The sequence below is a fragment of the Haliotis rubra genome, unplaced genomic scaffold, assembly GCF_003918875.1.
Source record: "Haliotis rubra isolate DU_JTF1 unplaced genomic scaffold, ASM391887v1 Scf279, whole genome shotgun sequence".
NCBI classification, from domain to species: Eukaryota; Metazoa; Mollusca; class Gastropoda; order Lepetellida; family Haliotidae; genus Haliotis; species Haliotis rubra.
Genome location: NW_025766880.1, coordinates 119,653 through 143,894, shown reverse-complemented (window position 1 = coordinate 143,894; position 24,242 = coordinate 119,653). Strand labels below are relative to the sequence as shown.

The 24,242-nt window shown below is 38.4% G+C and overlaps 1 protein-coding gene across 1 annotated transcript; it reads right to left on the bottom strand.

The window, feature by feature from the left end:
* Positions 1-775: 775 nt before the first annotated feature.
* On the bottom strand, positions 776-24,242 carry LOC124281063 (transcription factor MafK-like). The gene is made up of 2 exons (XM_046717071.1): positions 23,992-24,242; positions 776-9,566 (listed from the first exon to the last, which is right to left on the bottom strand). The coding sequence occupies exons 1-2, from the start codon at positions 24,001-24,003 to the stop codon at positions 9,111-9,113; spliced, it is 468 nt and encodes a 155-aa protein (XP_046573027.1). The 5' UTR covers positions 24,004-24,242; the 3' UTR covers positions 776-9,110.

Genomic DNA, 24,242 nt, shown 5'->3' with positions numbered 1-24,242 from the left:
TCATAAGAGAGCTGAGTACAATGAACTGGGCATGACAAAATGTTTGAGAGCTTCTGAGTCCTGCCTCCTGATCATCTGTCATGATAATTTATTTTGTATCAGGCAGCTGATTTCGTTGTACTATTTGTAAATGTGATTGGTCTGACTGTCTGTGTGTGTGTGTGTGTGTGTGTGTGTGTGTGTGTGTGTGTGTGTGTGTGTGTGTGTGTGTGTGTGTGTGTGTGTGTGTGTGTGTGTGTGTGTGTGTGTGTGTGTGCAGGATGTGCTCACCTTTTCACAAACCCCTAGTTCGGAAGTGGTATTCCTCGTATTACCCAGTGTTGTTGATGTGGAAGCAGTGATCAGTCAACACATGAAAGATGGGCTCAACTGTTACTTGGTTCTGATTCATGTTTGTTTGTTGTTTGTTCATGTTCATTTTCTGTTATGTAATGTTCAATTGCTTGATAAATGAAGCACTTGGCAATGTTCCAGCCATAAGCAAGTGTCATACATGAGCAACAGTGCATGACAAATATTTCATCAACATGGCAGCAATCAACCAAGTGAATAAGCATGTTGTTGCTTTTCACTTCCAGCACTGGTTGCTGGGTTCTTGAAGATAATGCAACAGTACCACATGTTGGGAAGACAGCAGGAATTGAGCTCTAAATGGCTCATTTTGTTCGTTTGGATACAGCAAAGCAAACCCTCAGATCTGCCAAAATGTGCATACCCAGCCCTTTAAGTATTCTCAATGCTGTAATCTTCCTTGAGAAGAAAATCTGACAACATAGCAAGTTTTAATTTTATTTCTTTTATTCTGAGAACACCAATGAAACATTTACAAATATTTACTTTAGACCTATTAACATGCCTAAAATGTGAACTTCAAATAGCAAATAGAGACCTCTCACAATTCATTTAACCCTAATATCAAATTTTTGAAATTTAATAAAATTGGTAACAATGGTTCACATAACCAAAACAGATGTCAAATGTTTTGTTTTCATGGTATTAAAATTTAAATAATGTTTTAAAGGAATAGGTGTAAAATAAATACAAACTCAGATGATATCAACAATGACAAGTTGTCTTTAAAGCAACTGATATTCCCAATTACTAAACATTTACTTCTAAACGGAACATTTTCAGTTTTGAAATTAACAGTTCCATTTTGGAACTACCTGATCTGAAGAATATTTCAATAATACAACAAGCCGTAATTTAATACAGAAATTATTATGTTTTTCAAATCTGTACCTTCACTTAATAAAAATATGAGGTAAATGCTGAATATTTTCATTTGAAACTTTCCAGTAATTGGGTTTAAACCAGTCAGAGTTGTCCTCTGTACACAAAGATCCATTTCAAACATGCACATCAATAACCACTGATGTATTGAAACCATGTTTATCCACACATTAACAAAAAGATAAATACATAAATATATTTATAAACATTCGATGCACGTCCATTCAATTGGAAAAGAATGTTCTCTTATTACGCCATTTCAGTTTTTCTCCCAAAATGATAACATGAATAAAATATATAAATACATTATTTACTTTAAAAAATCATTGCAGAGTATATGCAAATAATGTAAATAAAGTGTCAGTATTATAAAATTTTCAAGGTCAAAGAACTCGGACCGCATCTCTATTACTGAACAAAGATTGACGAAAAGATCCCTTCGATCATTTCATCAGGATAAACATGGCTTCATCTCAACCAAATAATGCTGCCCATCCGACAATAAATAGCACTGTGACAACTATCAGTTGCTCCGTAGAAAAGACAAACCCATATGATGAAGTACAAACACAATTTTACAAAAAAGACACACGTTAAATATGGTCTGATTACATTTGATAGCAACCTCCGTATTGGAAGTACTTGGTTATACAGACACTGGCTAAAGCGAACAGACCAGGCCTAGAGATGCCAACATTTCCCATGTAAAAACTGAACTATTTTTTATTTGTGAAGAAAGACGTAATCCATTCTTGAATAATTTTTCGTGGTGTTAACTGGCCTTTCATCCTTCTGACCCATTCAATGGGGTGTCAGGTGTATTGGAACAGATAAAGATGACAGGGTTCACAGACTCACCAGCATCAAATACCTCTACACTAAAAATGGTTTCACCATTCAGTTTTAATTTTAAATTAAATTTGAAGAAATAGTTTAACTTTATTAGTTTGAAACATGTCAACCCTAAATTTTCAAGAACCATATGGCAAAATGTTGGTGCATCTTTAGGCCTACAGTTAATATAGGAAGTTGACTTCGGGTGCTAATGTATGAACACCCTGGTTTTAGTGAAAGAGTTCTGGGAGACTTAGTAACTAGTCATACAAATATTTTTTGTACTCAGAGCATCAGCTTAAGAAACATATAAACCGTGATTTGTTGAGTCTTCCACATGAAACCAAAGTGTTCTTTTATGCAGGTTGAAATTGAAGCCTAGAAATCCAGACTGCTTGTGAGCATATCAAGTACAGTCGATACTTTTTTATCATCTTAACATATAGTTATTAACACTTAACTTATAACACAGCTTTTTCCCATTTTCCTAATTGACAATTCATCCCAAAATATAATGCCTCTTTGAGCAGCCTGGATTTGTCAAACAACATAAAATGTTTAAGATGTGACAGTTAGTGTCACCCAGTTTTGGCAAATACATTGATGAGATGACATCAAACCAAGTAAGCCCTGGTAATGTCAAACAAAAGAAGTCAAATATATGCTGATTTCCAAGGGCCATAAAACACTGTTGCCACTTTAGTACCAGACTGACCTAACGAAGCTCTGCTACCCGATGAAGTGGGAGACATGAATGTCATCGTGGAACCAGCCATACTGAAACACTCCCCCAACATGATGCAATAGCCCGGTGTCTACATGATACAATGGTTGGTTAGTTGGTGGGTATGTTCTTGTGACAAATGGATCTAAACTACATTTAACTAATCCAATGAGAGACTTCACAAATTACTCAGAGGTTATAAATTTGGAAAAACAAAACATTTCTCAATTTTTTAAATTCTCAATGCATGTTACAAAATATATCAAATATTAACCTTTAAATGAAATTTAGGTCCAGAAAATCAATATATAAGCATTGAATACGCTATTTGTTTGGTAAGATATTCAAAACTTGAAGATCAAATCATATACTGTGAAAAGTCATAAGCGATGCTCCTATTTCCCTGTGAAGCCTCCCAGAGTTGCTATGTGCCGAGCCCGTTGTCCTGTGTCTGGTACTAAGATAGCATGTAATCATTTGATATATACAACCAAACTGCAGTGCCAACCCAGAAATGCTTCGAGTCAACACAGCCAGCAGCTCATTATACTTAGTAGAAAACCTGCCATTGCCCACACAACACTGCCGGACTCCCACGTGTCTCAATCATGCATGTACTTGTACAGGTACACAATAAAAATATATATGAAAACATGATGAAAAATAGTGTGTCCACCTCTCAGGTAGCCTTCTGTGGAATGCTTCAAACATAAACATTCAAACTCTCTTGCGAGATATCATAAATATTCCTCTACGATATTTACATTTGTCTGGTCTGGTGATCAACCGAGAACCTTCTTTGAGGGTTACTCACTCACAATGGAATATGATTTCGATGGAAGGTGGATGGGGTGATATACTGAAAATGATGCAAAATGTTCCAAATCTTGAAATGACCAATAAATAATTTTGACACTAATCCACGGCAATAAATTCACAAATTTAAAAAAAAAAAAAATACACACAAGAAAGACGAACAATGGCAACAATCATAGCTCACCCTTTGCAATCATTCCACATACACTGAGCTGCCTTTGGGTAAACATGATATTTTATTGAACGTTTTGACTTTATGCAGACTGAGAACGTCTCAAGCTTTACCCGCAATGCACACAAATAAATAAATCAGAATACTTTCTATACAACCAACAAAGCATACAGGCTGCACCCTAGGAATAGCTACATACTGCTGAACAAGAAAACTGGCAATTGACAATTCACTTCAAACCTACAATATGACTCAAATAGACAGCCAAAACATTACCTTTTTGATTTGAATATTCATATATTTCTTCACTTTTTAATGACCTCCAACAGTCTAGAAACCATGACAGAATATTCCCGCCTGGTTTTGATAACTGGTATTTATACACGATCATATCTGACAAAGATTGTCACTAGTTACAATTTTGTTGAAAGCCAGTGTAATCTTGATCCATTGAAATGAAAGTCCACTCCCTGCCTCATTTTCCCTGGGTAGAAGCGATACGTCATACTCGGAGCTCATTCCTCACCTCCACCAAGCCTCTCAACCCTAGCCTTGAACACTATACACATGACAGTGACTACAACTTTCATCACAAAAACTTATCTCAAGATTTAACATTTTGGCAAATTAAGCTTTAGCATTTCCCAATAGAAACTGGTTTCCCAAAGGTGTCAATTCTTTCACACAGGATACATTCAGTGTTGAATCTCTTCAGCATTACCCTGAATGAATCCTACATGGTGCAGGATAATAACTGGTACCCCCTCCCTAATAGATCACACACATTCCTGCCCCACCCCTATAGAGAAGGCATGTGCACCCAGGTCTCATCTAACACAAGCTTCTCTAAACCACACTGTGAATCAGCTAGTCAAGCACCTGCCCAATATAGGGTCACACACCAAACAGACCCTGGTATGCTCTCTAAGTACCTCATTCTTGCCTCAGCCCTACCCTAGGTAAAACACACATCACACACACTCTGTGCTGAATGTGCACCTACCGCCCCCCCCAAAACACCCTCTGTGCATCTCACCCCTACCCCATACTGGTAAGACCAACATCACGCCCTGTGCATGTGACCCCTACCCCAAGGTAAGACCAACATCACACACTGTGCTGACTCTGCTTAATCCATTGATAACCCTACCCCTATAGCACTGCAGTCCCAGAACAAATAACATGGCTAACACACATGCATAAAGTCTGTCAACTTAACCTTGGAAACAGTCTTTTCCTTATTTTCACTAAACCAGCATATACAAGGCACATAGTACTTGCTTGGAACAAAATGTTCTCAAAATATGAAATATCGTATTTCCTAAAGAATGTATCAATCTCACAAGACCGTTGATATCTCATGAAAATGTACACAAGTCAGCTGGCCGGTCTGTGTGAATACTATGATGTGTTAATGATTCACGTAAGTAACCTGCTGGTTACATCCAACCTGCAACTGTTCGCACTTCAACTTACCACATAGGGAGCCCAATGGCAGGCTCCCAAATATTTAATTCTAAATAACTATTTGTAAATTGTGAAATCATAATTATACATTTGTTACATGTGTCAGTAGCAGGTTGTCCTAGGCTTAATGAGTTTATCACTTGTGAACATCCCACAATGTTAGCCTAGCTTATTGAACCCCAAACACCCTGCTACTGGCACGTGTAACACTTTGTCAACCTACCTGATAACACGGTGAACAATCCTTAAGTATCTAAACCTGATATCATATACACTTAACATACATTACCTATCTATAATTCATTAACCATCGGCACACTTTGAGAACATGTGTCAATGTTTTTTATTACGTCACAAGAGCAGACCAGTATAAGTCCTTGTTTTACAAATCAGCATGTCCCCTTTCACTATTTTAACAAACTGTAATAAAATTGCCAGTTAATATTAAATTCATAATACTACAATAATGTTTTGACATTTTTCTCCGACACACTCAATCAAAGATAACCTGGGGGGAAAACCAAAACTTAAACTAATTAACTTTTACTTGTTTGCTTCCCTGTTGTTGACAGGTGAGATGTTTTTCCAACCATACCACCATCACTGGCCAATTTTGTTTTCTTATTCTGTAAATCCATTTTATTCTTGAAGCTAAAGAAGGTGGAAACATTACATTAAAGGTACGGCAGCCATTGATCACACAGCTGACAAAATTCACTGTTGGCAACACAACATGTTCCGATTGGAGATTTAAACATCAGTAAAACAAGTAGACAAACTGGAATGCTCTTATTCTGAAACATAAACTGCACACTATGCCCTCTAAAAATGATTAAAAAAATATCAACCTAAGATAGGTTCAAAATACATTAGTTTAAAATACACAAGTCAGAACGACATAAGTATGTATGTCTGAATCGGGATTTGCATGAAAATACAGAAAGGGATGTCTCAAGACTCATTGACAAACCACTCTTCCAAAACACAAAGCCATTCCTCAACAGAAACAAAATGAAAATATACACTGTGCCCATTTCAAGGTTTATACATATTACATTATTACAAGAAGTGCCCATGTGAATTAAAAAAGGTTGACACTGTCAACCAATCATATTACTTCACATACTAGGGACCTACCATTTAATCTCTTTGAGTGGGGGGTGAGGTTGAAATTTCTCAGAATATATTCAATTATTAAGTTAAGCTCGAAGGAATAAAATAAAGTACATGAAATTTAGACAGATCAAACAATATAATCCCACAAAAATGAATTCTCAATTGATTTTACAAAATACAGAATAGAATATGGCACCAATTTACAAAATCTGTACTTCCTCCCCAGAAGATCAAATGGTTGCTCCCTTTCACACAGCAGTCCTATTGCTGAACTGATTCAAATCATGCTGGGTATTCTTCAAACAATCATTGACAGAAAAATAATATCAGCCATATTTGCTTAGAACATAACATTTCGTTCTTGGTTGTAAAACAATTCAATCTTCAAAACCAAACATTTTCAGTGTAAATATCAAACTGTTTTTACAAAAATTGTCTGATACATAAACAGGAATCGGATGGAGTTATATCATTTTGGCATCCAACTTCACAGCATCCAAGCATACTGAGCAAGAGATTCCGTGTCTAGTGATCTGTTGTGTCTGTCATCACAACGATGGTTGAACTGATGTTTTAGTAAGAAGGTGCTAACGAGGACACCGATACATCTGGTGGGTTACTGCATGATGAAACACGCTGGTCTAATCACTCCAATTGTTACACGCTTACATCACCACCAGCACATCAGCTCAGTGCTGAAAGTGATCAACTCATTCAACTTCAAAAGTAGTCCTGAATCTCTTTGGAACAAGGTGGTGGACCAACATGTTTGAGTTTCTGGCTTAAGTATCTGTGTGTGATTGAGTTAAGTAATATATTCTTTGTTTCACAACTGTAAGTTAGTACAACAATCCTCCACACTCATGCAATAGGTGCCCCACGACCGTTACAGACTGTTACAGTCTGGATGGAGAGGACAAGGCACTTTCAAGGCCATGCAAAGCTAACATATTCCAAACATCATTTTGCCTAATGAACAAAATCGGCTTCTAAAACGTTTCTTATTTCTTTCTGGAGACATACCATGACTGTTAACTGTGTGTGTAGCAAACATAGGGTGTAACAAAGCCTTACAGGGGTGGTGGTCTATAAATGTAAGTCACAACTGAAGGAGTGGGCATGTCTTAGGGGGGAGCCAGAGACTGGCATTCAAGTTCGCAAAATTCAGTTTCCTAGGTGAAGGTTGCGTGTACTTAACCATTTCTGCTGTCCATGCATTGAGTAGACATGGCCTTTGTTATTGAAGGCCATGCTGTAACCAACCCACAGAAGCAGCTGAGTCTGTACACAGCATTTTGACAACAAGCACTTGTTTACTTTCTCAGTGAAACATTTCTTTCTTGAAAGGGTATCAATTTGCAAAATAAGAAAATTACACATCAAGGAAAGTGAATATCAGACTGACTTATATGAAGTCATGATACATGTCAGAATACACTGCTTCAAGAGAAGCAGCTTCATCTTGTGTTCCTAATGAACTTTGGAATCCCTAGGGGATCGAGATGACTTAACACAATGAAACTCAAGGGGCACATATTACAGTGAGCGTGTCATACATGGTCTAAAAAACCACAACATTTCTCAACAACACAGAGTGTCTTGTTCACTCAATAGTTCATCCCTCCTCAAACTACTCCTGTACATATTATTTTTCGGTCCATTTTACATGGGCTTCCGTCGTACTTCGACCTTTTGATTGAAGCAATAATGAGCAATATACAATGAAAAGTGTCACAAAAATTAATATCAAAATGATTGCTTTTCAATTCATTGAATTATTGGCTACACAAAATGGGAAACGTTTCATTCTTGATGATGAAGATGAAGATGTTGATGTTTATACCCTTCTAATTTATCTTCTAAACAAAAACATACAAATCTGAAAGAACTTTCAAAGGGGTATCTCTTGGTTCTGCATGATCCATCATAAATAAATTTGATTATGCATATTTTTACCAGGTTCTGTGTAGCACTTTTCAGTCATCATGTAGAAAAGATATGTGGTATTGATCACATACTAATTCCACACATAATATTAAACCAACATCAACAAAATGCATTGGTTCTTCCAATGTAGGAACGTTTTTGAATCATGTTGCAATAAATTAAGTCTAATTATGAACTTCGATGGGAATGAGTAAGTCTAGTAATACTTGGCCAATTTTGATAAAATTGCTTGAGAATGTGATGTTTCGATGAGAACTTATGAATACTAAAGTTGCATCGCAAGGCTTCAGACTTGGTTGAAGAATGGATAACACTATTGGGACCTTTATACGATGAAAATATGATAAATCAAAATGATACTTCTAAAATCTGCAAATATAGTCAGTGTGCAGAGCTATGCAACTCAAAAAAATCGCATCTGAATGAAATGATCTGTAAAGATATGGAATGACAACCAATGTAAAAGTACTATGCTTGAACAAAACAGATTTCAAAGTCCCAATCAACTTTGAATGAAGATATGAATGCATATACACTGACAAAATATCTTATCATAGCGTATTTACAATATTCGTTTGACAATCTGTCAACAAGTCTCTTTAAGGCAATCGGGAATTTCTTTCGCTCTGCAAAAGGATTACATCCTCATTACTAGATGGCAAGCAGCATAGACGACCATCTCTGACGACAGTGGCATCCTGAACATAGAGATGCAAGTGTTCATACTATGCAGTGTTACGAGTCTCATCAGCTAGGTGGCTCTCGCTGCAGTGGGAAGCCATAGAATCTACCAGACGCCTGCTATGATGCTGAACAGGGCCGTAGCCCTTGGATCGGTTCCGCCTTCACCATGATTGTCTCGTTGGAAGAAGTGGTCACAACGATTGGATGGGGCAGAACCTTGATGCGATGGTGGTCCGCAAAGTTTGACAGAGCATCGTATTTCGACCGGAGAGCAGTCAGTTCCATTTTGACAACGTCATTCTCCCGCTGCAGCCGATCGACCTCAGCTTTCAGGCCCTCCTTCTCTGTTTCCAGCTCCTCCTTCTGGGAGATGCGTTTCACGCGGCAGTTGGCGGCATACCCCCGATTCTTGAGCGTGCGACGACGCTGCTTCAGCTTCACCACATCATCCCTGCTGAGCCCCTTCAGCAACCGATTCAGCTCCTTCACAGACAGTCCAACAAGCTCATCGTCACTCAAGCGGTTGGCTGCAGCAGAGGCCTGCTCTTCGGATTTTATCTGGGATAAAAATATCTGAAACAGAAACAAACATGTCTACAGTAGAAGTAAGCAAGTAAATAGAGTCAGGGTTATTTATGAAAATTACTTTCAACAGACTTATCTATGGACCTACCACAAGGAACAGAAGAAAGATTCAAAATGCACTAATGCAGTGTAAAATCCCAGAAAAACGTTTTTCATGAGCCACAATATTGTTTTCAAAATATCCCAGTTCATAACACTACTCTCAGACATAAATAACATTGTGTCCTATAGAAACCCATGCTGAGGGTTCACATCACTGTCTGCCCTGTTTACGGTTCCAGGTTAACAAGCCCCCTACCCACGCACATAGATTTCACCCAGGTGGTTAACACTGGAGACCTCAATCACCTGGGGCTTTCCTATCATATAAAACTGACACAACCTGATATAACTAGAATAACGTTCAAGGAAAAGCTAAACCAAACTATCACTCATAAAAAAACACTTGTAAACATCTTCTCCTATATAAACCACACAGCTAACCACTATTGATACATGTCACGATATCCGACGTCTAAGCATGCAGATGTTGTAGGAGTTTTAGCACAAGGCTGCTCAGCTGTAAAGCAGCAGGTAATAATTTATCATGATTTAGTATTTATGGTTCAATAACAGTCAATAATCTCTGCTTCCATAAATAATTCTTAAAAACTGGCTACATTGGAGGTCAACAATTTTTCAACATATTTCTAATTAAATTGAATCATAAGATAGAAATATTTTGGGGGGCCTTTATGAAACTCTCAATAAATAGATTTTTCAAGTTGTGATGCGCCATTGAACAGCTTTGAGTTGGATTCCAGGCGCCACAGAAATCCATTATTATTATAAGTCGTGGTAGTAGTAGTACAAAACAGATCAGGATAGTTGAAATGGGGAAACGGTGACACAGTAAACTGACCTCAAGCTGACATGTTCATTTTAAATAATATCCTCTTAATGCTTAGTGCTAGGCAGGGAAACAACAGGTACCATCCTTAAAAGTTATATGGCAAGACCTGGTCAGGCATCAAACCAGTTCAATTATATCCTCTAGGCCATGGAAGTATCAAATGAGTGAGTGAGTGAGTTTAGTTTTACGCCATTTTTTTTTGCAATATTCCAGCAATATCACAGCGAGAGACACCAGAAATGGGCTTCACACATTGTACCCAAGTGGACAGTGGAACCCGGGTGCTTGACGAGGGAACGCTTTAACCACTGGGCTACCCCACACCCCTGGAAGCATCAAAACAAACATTAGGTAAGTAAACTGTACACTACTATAAACATACCTATTATTTCCAATTACCCACACCATGAAGACAAAGAAGTAAAAGATCACCATATTTACCATGTCTAAGGGAGTAAACGCCATCATTGTCTTGCATGAATCTATATACATTTACAACTATAGGCACAATTATCTCGTTAGACTGAATTGATGGAATTAGTGACAAGAGGGGTTTATACCACACCATCAGATGACGCAGCTTCCTGAACCTTCGCAAATCATGCTTACTTGGCAAAACGGAAAGACAGTTTCCTGTGTTGCATCCCAGCAAGCGATGGTCACGTTATGTCCTTGTCACTATATAAGACACCTCTAACCTACCACAGCCTTCAGATGTTCACAGGAATGAAAGTAGGGCAGTCATCAATGTGTATGAGCGCAATACTGTTTCCTGAATTAGCTGGATACAGATTCATAACTAGTACAGTGTTTTTGCGGGATTAGGAGGTCATTGAGATTTGCTGCTAGAATGTATTATAAACCTAGGAACTTAAGTTTTGACAATATCAGGGTTAATGGAAGGAACTCTAAGGGGAAACGCATTTTTTTTAATTTGTATTTCATTTTTTCCCCTGAAAATCCCTGGCAGAAATGTTACACACAAAAAAAGAAAAGATGAACACATAATTCTCACGTATCATTAGTATCTGTCTGTCTGTGTGTGAGTGAGTGTACACACAGGCAAGAGAGTGAGTGAGTGAGTTTAGTTTTATGCCGCTGTTAGCAACATTCCAACAATATCACGGTGGGGGACACCAGAAATGAGAGATAATGAGCAGGGGAATCTTAGGGCTGGGACGATACACTATGTCACAATACGATACATATCGCGATATTTTACCTGCAATACGATATGTATCACGATACATACACCTTGAAAGAATGACACGGTATCAAGATCTAAAATGATTTATTTCAATGTATTTGTGTTTAACAATAACACTATTGGAATAAACAAACAAGTAACTCTATCATACTTGCGCATTTTTCTCTAAATAAGAACTGTAACATGTTTAAGATAATACTGTTTTGAAAAAAAGTTGTGTATCGTTTTGTATCGATTTACCAGTCCACGATACGATAACTGTATCAAACTTAAATGTATCGCGATGCATCGATGCATCGGCGAATTGTCCCAGCCCTAGGGAATATGTAACAAACGTCCCATTTTATTTGTTTTATATCTTGGTCAATGAACAACTTGGAAGTAAATATGTTGTAAGCTTAACCCGTGAGGAACGTGGCTTCCACAGTGGATGTTTACCTGAGCTAACAGGCAACACCAAACCATATTCCTGAGGGGGGATAAGCCTTACATATCATTATATGGATATTTTATTATCATCTTAACACCATGATTGCTTTATGGAAGAGATTCAGGGTCTCAAATGAAGCTGACCTCGATACTAAAATGTTTGAATATCTCCTTGATTTGTTTATAGAATCCTAACCAGGCCTGTACATACCATAAATTATCCAAATACAAGACACTGCATTCCTCGCTGAAGTGTCGCTACAGCAGTGGGTGGGAAGATGTCTTAAACCAAAGTTAAAGGACCGGACAAACCAGTGAATCACAGTGTGAAGGACAATGTTTACTCGCCCATTAGCTTATGCCAGATATTAATATCATAGCCTTTGAAGTCATGAAGGAGCGATGGGGTAGCCAAGCGGTTAAAGCGTTCACTCGTCACGCTGAAGACCCGGGTTCGATTCCCCACATGGGTAGAATGTGTGAAGCCCATTCCTGGTGTCCTCCTCGTGATTTTGCTGGAATATTGCTTAAAAGCGGTACAAAACCCAACTCACTCACTCACCTTTTCATGAAAGTACAGATTCTACAGGTTATAAAACAATTTTTTAGCCATAGTACTTAGGAATCTCTAGTCTATAACACATGGCACAAAACAACCTGAGTAGGGCACTATAAAATGCCGAAAAGAGCCTCTTTAACAACAAGCGACTTAGTGACAAAAATACCCCATCTCTCCCCCCAAAAAAATCCCCAACAAAAACATGCAGTCCCAACTATCTCCCTTTAATATGTCCTGTTCCCTGTAAGCCACTCTGTATACCACGTAGGTATGTGATGTCATCCTGCATAACAGCTGAAGCACTCGATATCTACTTGAAACATATCTGTCATTGGTGGGGTTATATAACCAAGAAAACAAACATACAGGCTTGAGTTTCTGCCACGCCCTGGTTAATTTTACAATCTCTTGTAACATGATGCATTATGTAAGATGGCTTGTGACAAGTGGTATTAACAAGTGTACAGGACCTTTTCCAACATAAACATGCCACGTAGCTTGAGTTATGAGAATTGAGTAAGTACACGATCAAAATCCTTTGAAAATGGTCAATATTTTTTTAAAAGAATATATACGTCAGAAAAAAACAACTGATAAGGCAGGGATTTATCAAGGATTGCTAACTATGTTACAAGCAAACTGGGCGAAAACATTACAGTTCTTATATATTAAAACTCAATAAAGCTGAGAATTTAAGCCCCTTCCTTTTTTATTGCTCCTGTTTTTTAATGAAATATAATTCATTTCATTAACTATTCCTGTATCTACCTGACTGGGACAATATCTTAAAATTCGGGAATTTCTGTCAACATTAATCCTGCAAATGAGGGACAAAGTATCATGTCATTCACAGGTCTAGATAAATCCATATACAGAGAATCAAGAATCGCTTTTTTGAAACTTTTGAACATGTTGAATCACTTTTTGATGACTCATCACAATTACACTGATGATTACAAAGACAACTTTTCTTGTGAGAGATCCATGGTAAACAGGCCAGTTTAATTAACCTCCAACTGTTGAAAGGTGTTTGTTCAGGTATGGGGAAGGGTATTATGTGAATGTCACGACATTTAACAAAGCCAGAAGTAATGAGAATATTTTTTTCTTCCCTGTTTACTTTCTTACTTCAGTGTATATTAGCAGCCGTTTCTGTTCAACAAGATTTCCCGGAGATAGAACTTATTCATGGTTATTGCTATAAAAACACTTGTTGTTGCCATTTTCAGACATACATCTCATGAAGGGTAAATGTTTAAAGTGTCCATCACAAGGGAAACTCTTTCAGAAATACATCAGATCCCACAGCAGCATGAACAGCTTCCCCTTCAACAAAGACTGGGATGACCTCATCACAATGTGATTAAACATTGATCAAGCCAGCATTCATCCAAATTACTCATACAGGTCTCCGTGCTTGCTTGCCTGCCAGTCAGGCATATCTTCTCATCTATCTCCTGTATCACCCATCTCCATGTCCTCTGTCTCCTCTGTCTCCATGTCCATGTCCATCCATGTCCTCCATCATGTCTCCTCTGTCTCATCCCCATGTCCTCCATCACCCATCCTCCATGTGCCTCCCCATGTCCTCCATCCTCCCCATGTCCTCCTCTCCATGTCCTTCACCCATCCCCATGTGTCCTCCATCTCCATGTCCACCATCACCACTCCATGTCCACCATCCATGTCCTCTCCCATGTCTCTCCATGTCCTCCATCCACTCCATCCCATCCATGTCCTCCATCCTCCATCCTCCCCCATGTCCTCCATCCCACTCCCTCCATGTCCTCCATCACTCATCCCCATGTCCTCCATCACCCATCTCCCTGTCCTGTCTCTCCATGTCCACTCCCATCCTCCATCCCCCATGTCCTCCATCCACCATCCATGTCCTCCTCCATCACTCCATCCCCATGTCCATCACCACACTCCCTCATCCCCCATGTCCTCCATCCCACCCATCCCCATGTCCACTCCATCCATCACCTCCATCCCCATGTCCTCCATCACCCATCCCCATGTCCTCCATCACTCCTCCCCATGTCCTCCATCTCCCATGTCCTCCATCCACCCCCATCTCCATGTCCTCCATCACTCACTCCCCATGTCCTCCATCCACCATCCCCATGTCCTCCATCTCCCATCCATGTCCTCCATCCCCCCATCACCATGTCCTCCATCCCCACCACCCTCCATCCACCATCCACTCCATGTCCTCCATCCATGTCCATCCCATGTCCACTCCATCATCACTCCCCATGTCCATCCATCCACTCCATGTCCTCCATCCATGTCCTCCATCACTCCATCCATCCTCCATCCACCTTCTCCATGTCCTCCATCACCACTCCCATCCTCCATCCATGTCCTCCATCATCCCCATCTCCATGTCCTCCATCCTCCCATCTCCATGTCCCTCCATCCTCCACCCCATGTCCTCCATCACCACTCCATGTCCATGTCCTCCATCACCACTCTCCATGTGTCTCCCATCTCCATGTCCTCCATCACCACATCCCCATGTCCTCCATCACCATCCCCATGTCCTCAATGTCCCCATGTCCTCACCCATCCCCATGTCCTCCATGTCCCATGTCCCCATGTCCTCCATCACCCATCTCCATGTCCTCCTCACATGTCCCCCATGCCCACCCCTCACATCCCACGTCCTCCCCTTCCATCCCACCTCACATCCCACCACGTCCACCCCTCACATCCCACCACGTCCCTCACATCCCACCACGCCCAACCCCTCACATCCCACCACCACGCCCACCCCTCACATCCCACCACGTCCCACCCCTCACATCCACCACGCCCACCCTCACATCCACACATCCCACCACGCCGTCCACCCCTCACATCCCACCACGCCCACCCCTCACATCCCACCACGCCCACCCTCACATCCCACCACCACGCCCACCCCTCACATCCCACCACGCCCACCCTCACATCCCACCACGTCCACCCTCACATCCCACCACGCCCACCCCTCACCCATCCACTCACATCCCACCACCCCACGTCCACCCCTCACATCCCACCACATCCCACCACGCCCACCCTCACATCCCACCACGTCCACCCCTCACATCCCACCACGTCCACCCCTCACATCCCACCACGGCTCCTTGCCTAGCCCAGCAGATGATGTGTCACTACTAGTGTGTTGGTAAATTCCTGCCTTCCAGTTGCTGGTCTCATGATCAACTGCTGATAAGCCACATACAAGTCACGAGCTATTTATTATTAGAACACTTGACATTTATTATTGTTGATAACACCATTTGTCTTGGATTGAAATTATCTTAAGGCCTTTGCATTTTCTTATTTCCAGGATTCAGTCTGGGTATCAAAATTACAAATAAAAAACACTTCTATTGTAAAGCACTCTTTCTCAGAATCATTGATTTAAGTTTGTATTCCTCAATGTATCTACCCAACATTACATTTCATGGTAGGTAAATCAGTACTTACCCCTGTAACTAATGACAAGTTTTGCCTGAAGCAAGATTCCACCTACACACACAACAATAGGACTGACCACCATGCCTCAGTTTAACCGTCCACCATATTTTTCTTACGATGCTGTGAATTTTCATTTCAATGTGAAATAATAAAAACATTTTTTTTATTTCTCCCTGACGTTGTGAAATTGTGAAAAAAACACTCTTACCCTTGTATATTCAAAAATGAACTGATGGGATTGATCTTTCTTCACCCACAGTTATTAACAAATTGTTCATCTACTCTTTTTTCAAACATTTTCCAAACCAGAGCCACTTGATCTACATCAAGAAATATTATTAAAGGTGATCTTATTTTAAAATTACAAAAAACTGAGTTACAAAATTGAAAAACATTAAATTTTTTATTTGTATAGTTCATTTAATTGTTCTCTCTCACATTCTTTAGCTGCAGCTGGAGACGAGAATATAAAACCAATATAGATGACCTAACATGGCTACCTGACCCGTGACATACACCAACCAGTCCTAATTTTATCACCTCCATGCCAAGTGTCGGACCAGTAAATAGAAGCACTGAGCAAGCTAGAATACAAGCAAGAATATTGTTTCTCAATGATGTCACCCAAATTATAGCCATGTCGCATTGGCATGAAAAATGATCAAACCAGACAACCAAGTCTTTGAAAGCCTGAACAGCCACAGCATGATGATGCACACTCACTAGGCTGACATCTAGTCCCTGAAATACAGTTAGCTAATTAAAACAGATTCTAAAATAGATTTATCTACATAACAAATCAAAAAGTTCTGGTCACCTGAGGCAGTCTACACTTTCCAAATCATTCTTCTTGAGTAGGATTATATTTAATTCAATCTCAAGGGTTTAAGAGATAGACTACACACTTATTGACAGAACAACTGATTCTTGTCATAAATAGCTGTAACTGTTTGTCATAAAAAGCCCTAACTGTTGTCAGCCCAACCTGACCTTAACTGGACTGGAATCTTGGAAACAGTGAAGATATTGAGAAAAAATGGTACCTTCAAATGTGTACATAAAACGTGTAGTAAAGTACAGCTATGAATGTATATTTAATATTAATAATGGGGTATGTGTGTTATAGAATAAGGTCTGTTACTACAACATATAGGATGAGTTTTGTGGGGCCGAATGCTCAATAAGATGAATACAGTGTTACTTTTGCATTGTAATCAATACGATCCTGGTAATGGCACAACCAGCTGTGACACACACCTGCAATACCTGATCCTCCTTCGAATATTAGTCTTCCCGACACTGCTTTGAAAGCAAACAAAGAATACTTGAAAGAGAACCAGCAGTAAAATTGTTAAAATTTAACATGCAACGCTTGTTACGAAGCCTTTTTCTTTGGGACAGGTTTATAAGACCTTCAAAGCACCTTCTCCTTGTGACCTTTAAAGATGTTAAACCACTTTTAGCTGTGCTAGTATCAAGGCAAACATTCTACTAGAACCATCTGATAACTTGTCTCGCTCAGACTCATGACAATGCATCCCTTGAAGAAGAAAATCTAGGCTACTTCACGCAGCTTTCTACATAATTCACAGTAACATAATCTCGTATAGGATCAGTGTTTTAATAGATATTGGGTTTTTGGGCAGTAAAATTATCATTTATGCTGACTCAGCACACCTGTATTCAAATTTTTGAACATTCCAGAAAAAGGACAAATTACACTGTCATATGTCTCTAAAACCTAGTACCACTTATCTACATTGTACTTTAAATGACCAGTTGACCCAGTTATCGTTCAAGCTGATATATTAACTAATCTCCAGCGTCATAGGACATGGCCTCCATAGCGTTAACAACGCTCCCATTGTAAGGTGACCTAGCTTTCCCACTCGACAGGGATTGTACAGTGAAATGTTCCACATCACAGGTATGCTGAGTCGACAAAATAAACCAGGTGCCCTGCTAAGATATGCTGACTTGACAATAATGTGAATCAGTTACCTCCCTTTAGTGATACGTTATCACTGTACCTTAGCCTTATGTGATTTCATGTCCCATGTTCCCAGGAAACAGCCATGTTGAACAGCTCACTGTTTGGGTCATTTCTCTACACCAAAACGCACACCCACCAGGACTAAACGACAATCCCTGCTGATTAAACTATCCGTTTTATGTCAAGGCTTAATCAGTTTTAAAAATAAAATTATCTTCAAGTTCACAAAAGTACCTCAGCAGGACAGTACCATATTTACAGCAATTACTTCTAGAAGCATTAAATAACATTAGTTGCCATGTTTGATCCTAACACCTAAGTACATGTGAATATATGTGCAGTGGGCATTCATAACTTTCACTGATTAAAACTGAATTATATGAATTCATTTCTATTTGTATTATTGCTGCATTTTGCATCAACATATATTCATAGATAATAATCACTGTATGAAGGTCCTGATTTAAAGTTGAAACAGTACTTGTAAATTTCCAGTACACTCCACAGCTTAATACAATCAATAGTTTTTACTTCAAAGAGAAGAATTCATACTTGTATACTTTACACATTCCATATACCTGTTGCAACTAAAGAATGATTTCTGTTCAGTTCATCTGAAGTGAGTGAGTGAGTGAGTTTGGTTTTACGCCGCTGTTAGCAATATTCCAGCAATATCACGGCGGGGGACACCAGAAATGGGCTTAACACATTGTACCCATGTGGGGAATCGAACCCGGGTCTTCAGCGTGACGAGCGAACACCTTAACCACTAGGCAACCCCACCGCCCCTCATCTGAAGTGAAATCTTTTACAATACAGAATATATTGTTATTAATATGATATTAATTTATCCAAGTATGTAAAAAAACTATCATTATGTTTTACAGAAGGCTTCAAGAATTGTTACCATGTTTCAAAAAAATAACAAATAACGCATCAACAAACTTCTGAATAAAACAGAAATCTAATAAATAATCTGAAATCCATGGTCATAAAACAAACCCAATAAACTCACGACAAAGAAAAATAACTCTGTACAATCCTCTGTCAAAACAAACTTGCTCTGTATACACAAACCCGCTATAATCTGTTTAGTCAAATTTCCAGGAAAAATCCATTAAGGGGAAAACTTGAGCTAGTGACTAAACTAGAAACTGAAAATGTTCAGATTACCTGCTAACAACTGAAGTAAAGTTTCAAATAAGGAAACAAGAGAACCACACCCACAGGCATTATGAAGAAAATGACTAACATGATTAAATTATACAGGACTTAAAGGGTTCTACTATATCAGCGACAAATATACATCACATTTACAAACTAACACACAGCAGTATTTTTATCTTTCAATAGACTGAACATGTCACAGCTCATGTGGGCGGAGCTATATGGGTGACATGACTCATCCACAGATATCACTTCCTTCTTAATGTAAATACCTTACACATACATGAAAATCACGTTTCATTCTTAGTGACCGTTCATAATTTATGGCTAGGGGGGGTGATGATGATTTTTATGGAGAAGCATTTACAATGTGAATGACACCCCCCACCCCACCCAAAAAAAAAAAAATAATAATAATTATGTACTAAGTAAGTGACCCCCCTACATGTCGTGTACAAAATCAATGACCAAAAACAAGTTTGTACATAAAAATATTTTAAAATTATGCTTTAAAAATATGGGAAGGGGAGGGGGGGCCCTTCCCATAGTTTTAAAGCATAATTTTAAATAATTTTATGTACAAAATTGTTGAACCCCCCTAGAACATGTGTACAAAACTGATGACCCCCCTGACCCCTCTACCTCCCAAGACCCTCCCTTAAAATCATCATCACCCCCCCTAGCCATAATTTATGAACGGTCCCTTATGAAGAGAAATCGAAAATTGTTCCTATGTCCCCATGTTCTCTAATAACTTGACGTCATGACATTTGAGACTGTAAGCTGAAAGGTTATTAAAAACAGTACATGAAGAACATATAGAGAGAGGTCCTTCAACAACAGAGAAAATTAAATATAATGTTTGAAATAGCCAATACACACGATACAAATTATAAAAATATCCAAAAAGTCTAAAAAATATTAAAAGTTAGGATTGTTACATTGATTTATGTTTTTAAACCAGCTAAACAGGGATATGTCGCAGTTGTCATCTGGCCGGGGAGATTGCCAATAAACATGATGAAGCTGTTCCTGGCTGATGCAGGTCATATACATGCAGACCTCCACACAATATACTGCTTTATTAGCCATGGTAAGGATTTCAATAAGCAACATAATAAAGCTTGCTGTATATAAATATCTTTTTGTTTCATGCCACTTTATCTGTTATGGTAAATAGTTGAAGATCACTTAAAAACACTCCACTTTTCTACTGTCCTCACAGAATTCGGATAAAAGGTTTATGACATTCTGAGATATAAGTGAGTTTTTTCCCCTTAGAGCTTTACAAGTTAGCCAAACATAACAATATGTATTGTATTTGATATTCAAGATGGCAAAATCATTAGTTGAATATTTCATCTCAATAGATGACATTCAATTTGTAATGATTAATTTATGTACATGCAACCATGGCAACCTATACACCAGGCAACATGATAATTGGCAGTCAGTCATATACTCACACACTCCATGAATGTAGGTTGATGCTTTTCACACCACTACACATAATTAAAAAAACATAGAAATACTTTCAAAATGTCTTAAAAGATAAATCAGGAATACTATACAAACTAATCACTTGTTTCAAAATGTATTCATTTGTATATTTAGAAGTGACTATACATGGAGTAACTCCCACAGAACAAATAATGGCATCCATATTTAACTCAGTCTTGACAGGTATCCTATAGATACCATCTATAGATAAGCATGCTAACTTTATTCATATATCTTCTGTAGTTTCTGAGGAATGTACCCACTGCAGCCAGTATTCACTAAGTAAAATAAGGTAACACACACAAAACTTCTTTTCCAAAAGTATTAAAACATCAAAAGGCACCAGTTCAGCACGTCTTTGATTCGAAAGCAATATTTCATACAAAGAGATCAAAAAGATTCCAAGTTATGATATGGAAATGATTTGTCTCTTCATGCTACACAAATCTGAGTGTATGTGCAGTTGTTGACGAGGAAACACAATACGTGTATGTTTTGTACAGAAATACACAAACATAAAAGAATACCAGTTCTGCATGTGTTAGATTGATATGCAAAGTTTCATTAGACAATATTAAATGTTTAAAAACTCAATATCTTCATTTTAAATTAAACATCAAAGTTACATAAATGAAAGCACTGAAGTGTGGCCTTTTCTTCCTTTCATTCTTGACAGCACAATGGTTTTGGGGGGGGCTTTACACATTTGCATCCCAGCTGCAGTGTTTACAGGTACATGTTGTTGACAACTCTCTCTACACCACGCCCTGCCACCAAACTGTTACAACAACAAAATATTCAAACACACAATGTCATTCAGAAAGTGGTCAAATGTAATATATGTTCTATTTGGAACTACACTTTCTTAGTAAGCTGCTCTGGCCGAGCGGGTTTGGCGTCTGACTTTGTGTGCTGGCAATTAGGTGCCTGACTTTGAAGGTGTTGGTTCGAATCCCGGATGGGACTCAACCCAACAAAAGTACTAAAATCTGTACTTTGTCAAGAATGTGTAATCCCCAATATAACATATGTTAAAAAATTCAAAGCCTGAGCTGAAATGAGATACTGGGATCATGGTTACATTGAACTAGTACACAAAGATCAGCACACTAAGTGAATGAAAAAGTCAAAAATTAATTTTAGTTTAAAGGCCTATTAGTAACTATTGTTTTTAACATCACACAACAACCTCGGTTGTTATATTTACTTTAAGTATTGTCTGGTATATATTTTGCATGCATCTGTTCCATAATTCCCTGCTGAGACAGAGAGAAACATTTGACAGATGGCAATCAGTGCCTAGATTGAGTTGTTGTCATGACAATGTGGTCTATTACATATCTGAGAAATGACTTAATGATATATTTTACGTTATAATGTTTATGACAAAATAATTATTCAATAACAAAAATATGTTAATATTTATCTGGGTACATCTGTTCTCAGTCTCTTGAAATTTGAAAAATGAAAGTATTTTATTTATGAAAGAAGGTGATGTCTTAATAATATCTTGCTAAAGGCACAAGAATGTGATGTCTTAATTATTTAGCACATTGATAAATTTCATTTTCAAATAATTGCAGTGAAAGTTAAATACTTTGCAATACACACTATATATGCATGAAATACCTGAGCATCTGACCTGCAACAATTTAAATATTTATATGAGTTCTAGAATCATGAGCATAGTAAATACTAAATCTTCATTTCATATAAATATCAAGCCAATGTTAAATGACATTTGAAGTCTTACAGTTTTAGCTTTTTCAGATATGTTTAAAAAATGTTTAATTTAAAAAAATAATTTCTCAGATGGGACTCATTTAATACTATTGGGCATAAATTATTTATTGTTCTAAACTTCCAGTAACTTTTTACGATTATATAAATCGATCTTGAATCCTTGAAAATCAACTGATATTGATGGGAGAGAATAACAAAAAGATTCACACTTAAATCATGATTTCACTGTCCCAATTCTCCTTGTGATTATTTAACTATAATGGCGGAATGATACATATTAATGAACAAAAACACCAATGAAAGGTCTGCCTCAGCTCCTTCAACTCTTTCCTCTCCACTCCATGACTTCATTGTCTGGATAATTATTTGTCACTAGGCCAAAAAGTCATCAAGTGAACAAATGACAATATAAATCAATTATTGTGTCTGCAATTAACTCTAAGCACCGTCTAGAAACATGACAGTGTCTCTAGGTTCAAACCACTCCTAGAATTATTGATGAATATAAACAAAGAACTACAGGTGCTAAAAATAAGTCTGAAAGTGCAGAAATGAACTGATTACTACATGGCTAAAAATACCACGCAAGCGCTATTACACAGTACTGACAACCATGTTTATTTGTCATTAAAATCAAATACATCTACTTTCATCTTATACAATCTGAACTGTGAATGATGTCTACCGAGGAATTCCGATCTTGCTGACACGAGAATTTCCTCCACGAAAGGAATCTTTTGTTTGAGAACGGTCATGTGACCAAACCCTTTGTTATTGAGGTCAGATATGCGTTGCTTGAAAACATTCCAACCATACGATGTTTAAATTCGTAATTTACCACTATACACATCACAACGTTGAATAAAATGAGTTGAAAATAAAATAATATGGTCAAAATATGTAGCTAGATATCGTTTCTGAGACAAGGATATTGCACAATCTGAATTCATTGAGAAGGACCTAACCCGTCCTCCATGTAAACAACTCGGTCCACAATGACATACATCGTATGACCGACAAATCCTGACGTTATTCGGCTGTTCCTGGCTAAAATATGTTCATCACCTATCAAACAATCATTTATAGATACAATTTTCGATAAATAAAGTGTCTGAGAATCATGTTTGTAACAAAGGAAAGCCCATTGAACAGATCGTGGTAAGTGATGAATGCGCAACACACATGCCATAGTTGCACGAGGCAGGTCACAACACAAAACAAAAACACAAGCCACGAGGGATTTGGCTGAAATATTGATATTACAAGATCCATACTTATTTCAGTCGATAGGTAATGACAAAACAGTTCATGTATATCCAAAAATTAGATCTTTATGTTATGTATGAGAAGAAATTGCTATGTGCGCAATAAGTGGTGTTACCGACACAGGACGTAAACAAAGACGGGCCACGCTTACAATGCGAGTAACGGACTTTGCCTCGACTCACGTACCTTTTTGCTCATATTCCGTCCACAATAGGAGTCAAAACCTGTTCCTTTGCTCTCTCTCTCGGCAGAAAATGGTACAATTCCCCTGTAGAAACAATGAAGAAGTCTCTGGTTCCTTGGTTTACGATAACTGTGAAATTACGTAGTTCACTAGATGAACCTATGCCAGTGTTTGGCGCGCTCGCGTACCGTGTTGATGATTCAGCAAGCACTCAGTGACCGAGCTATGGGCTGACTCAGCACTTATCCGTGAT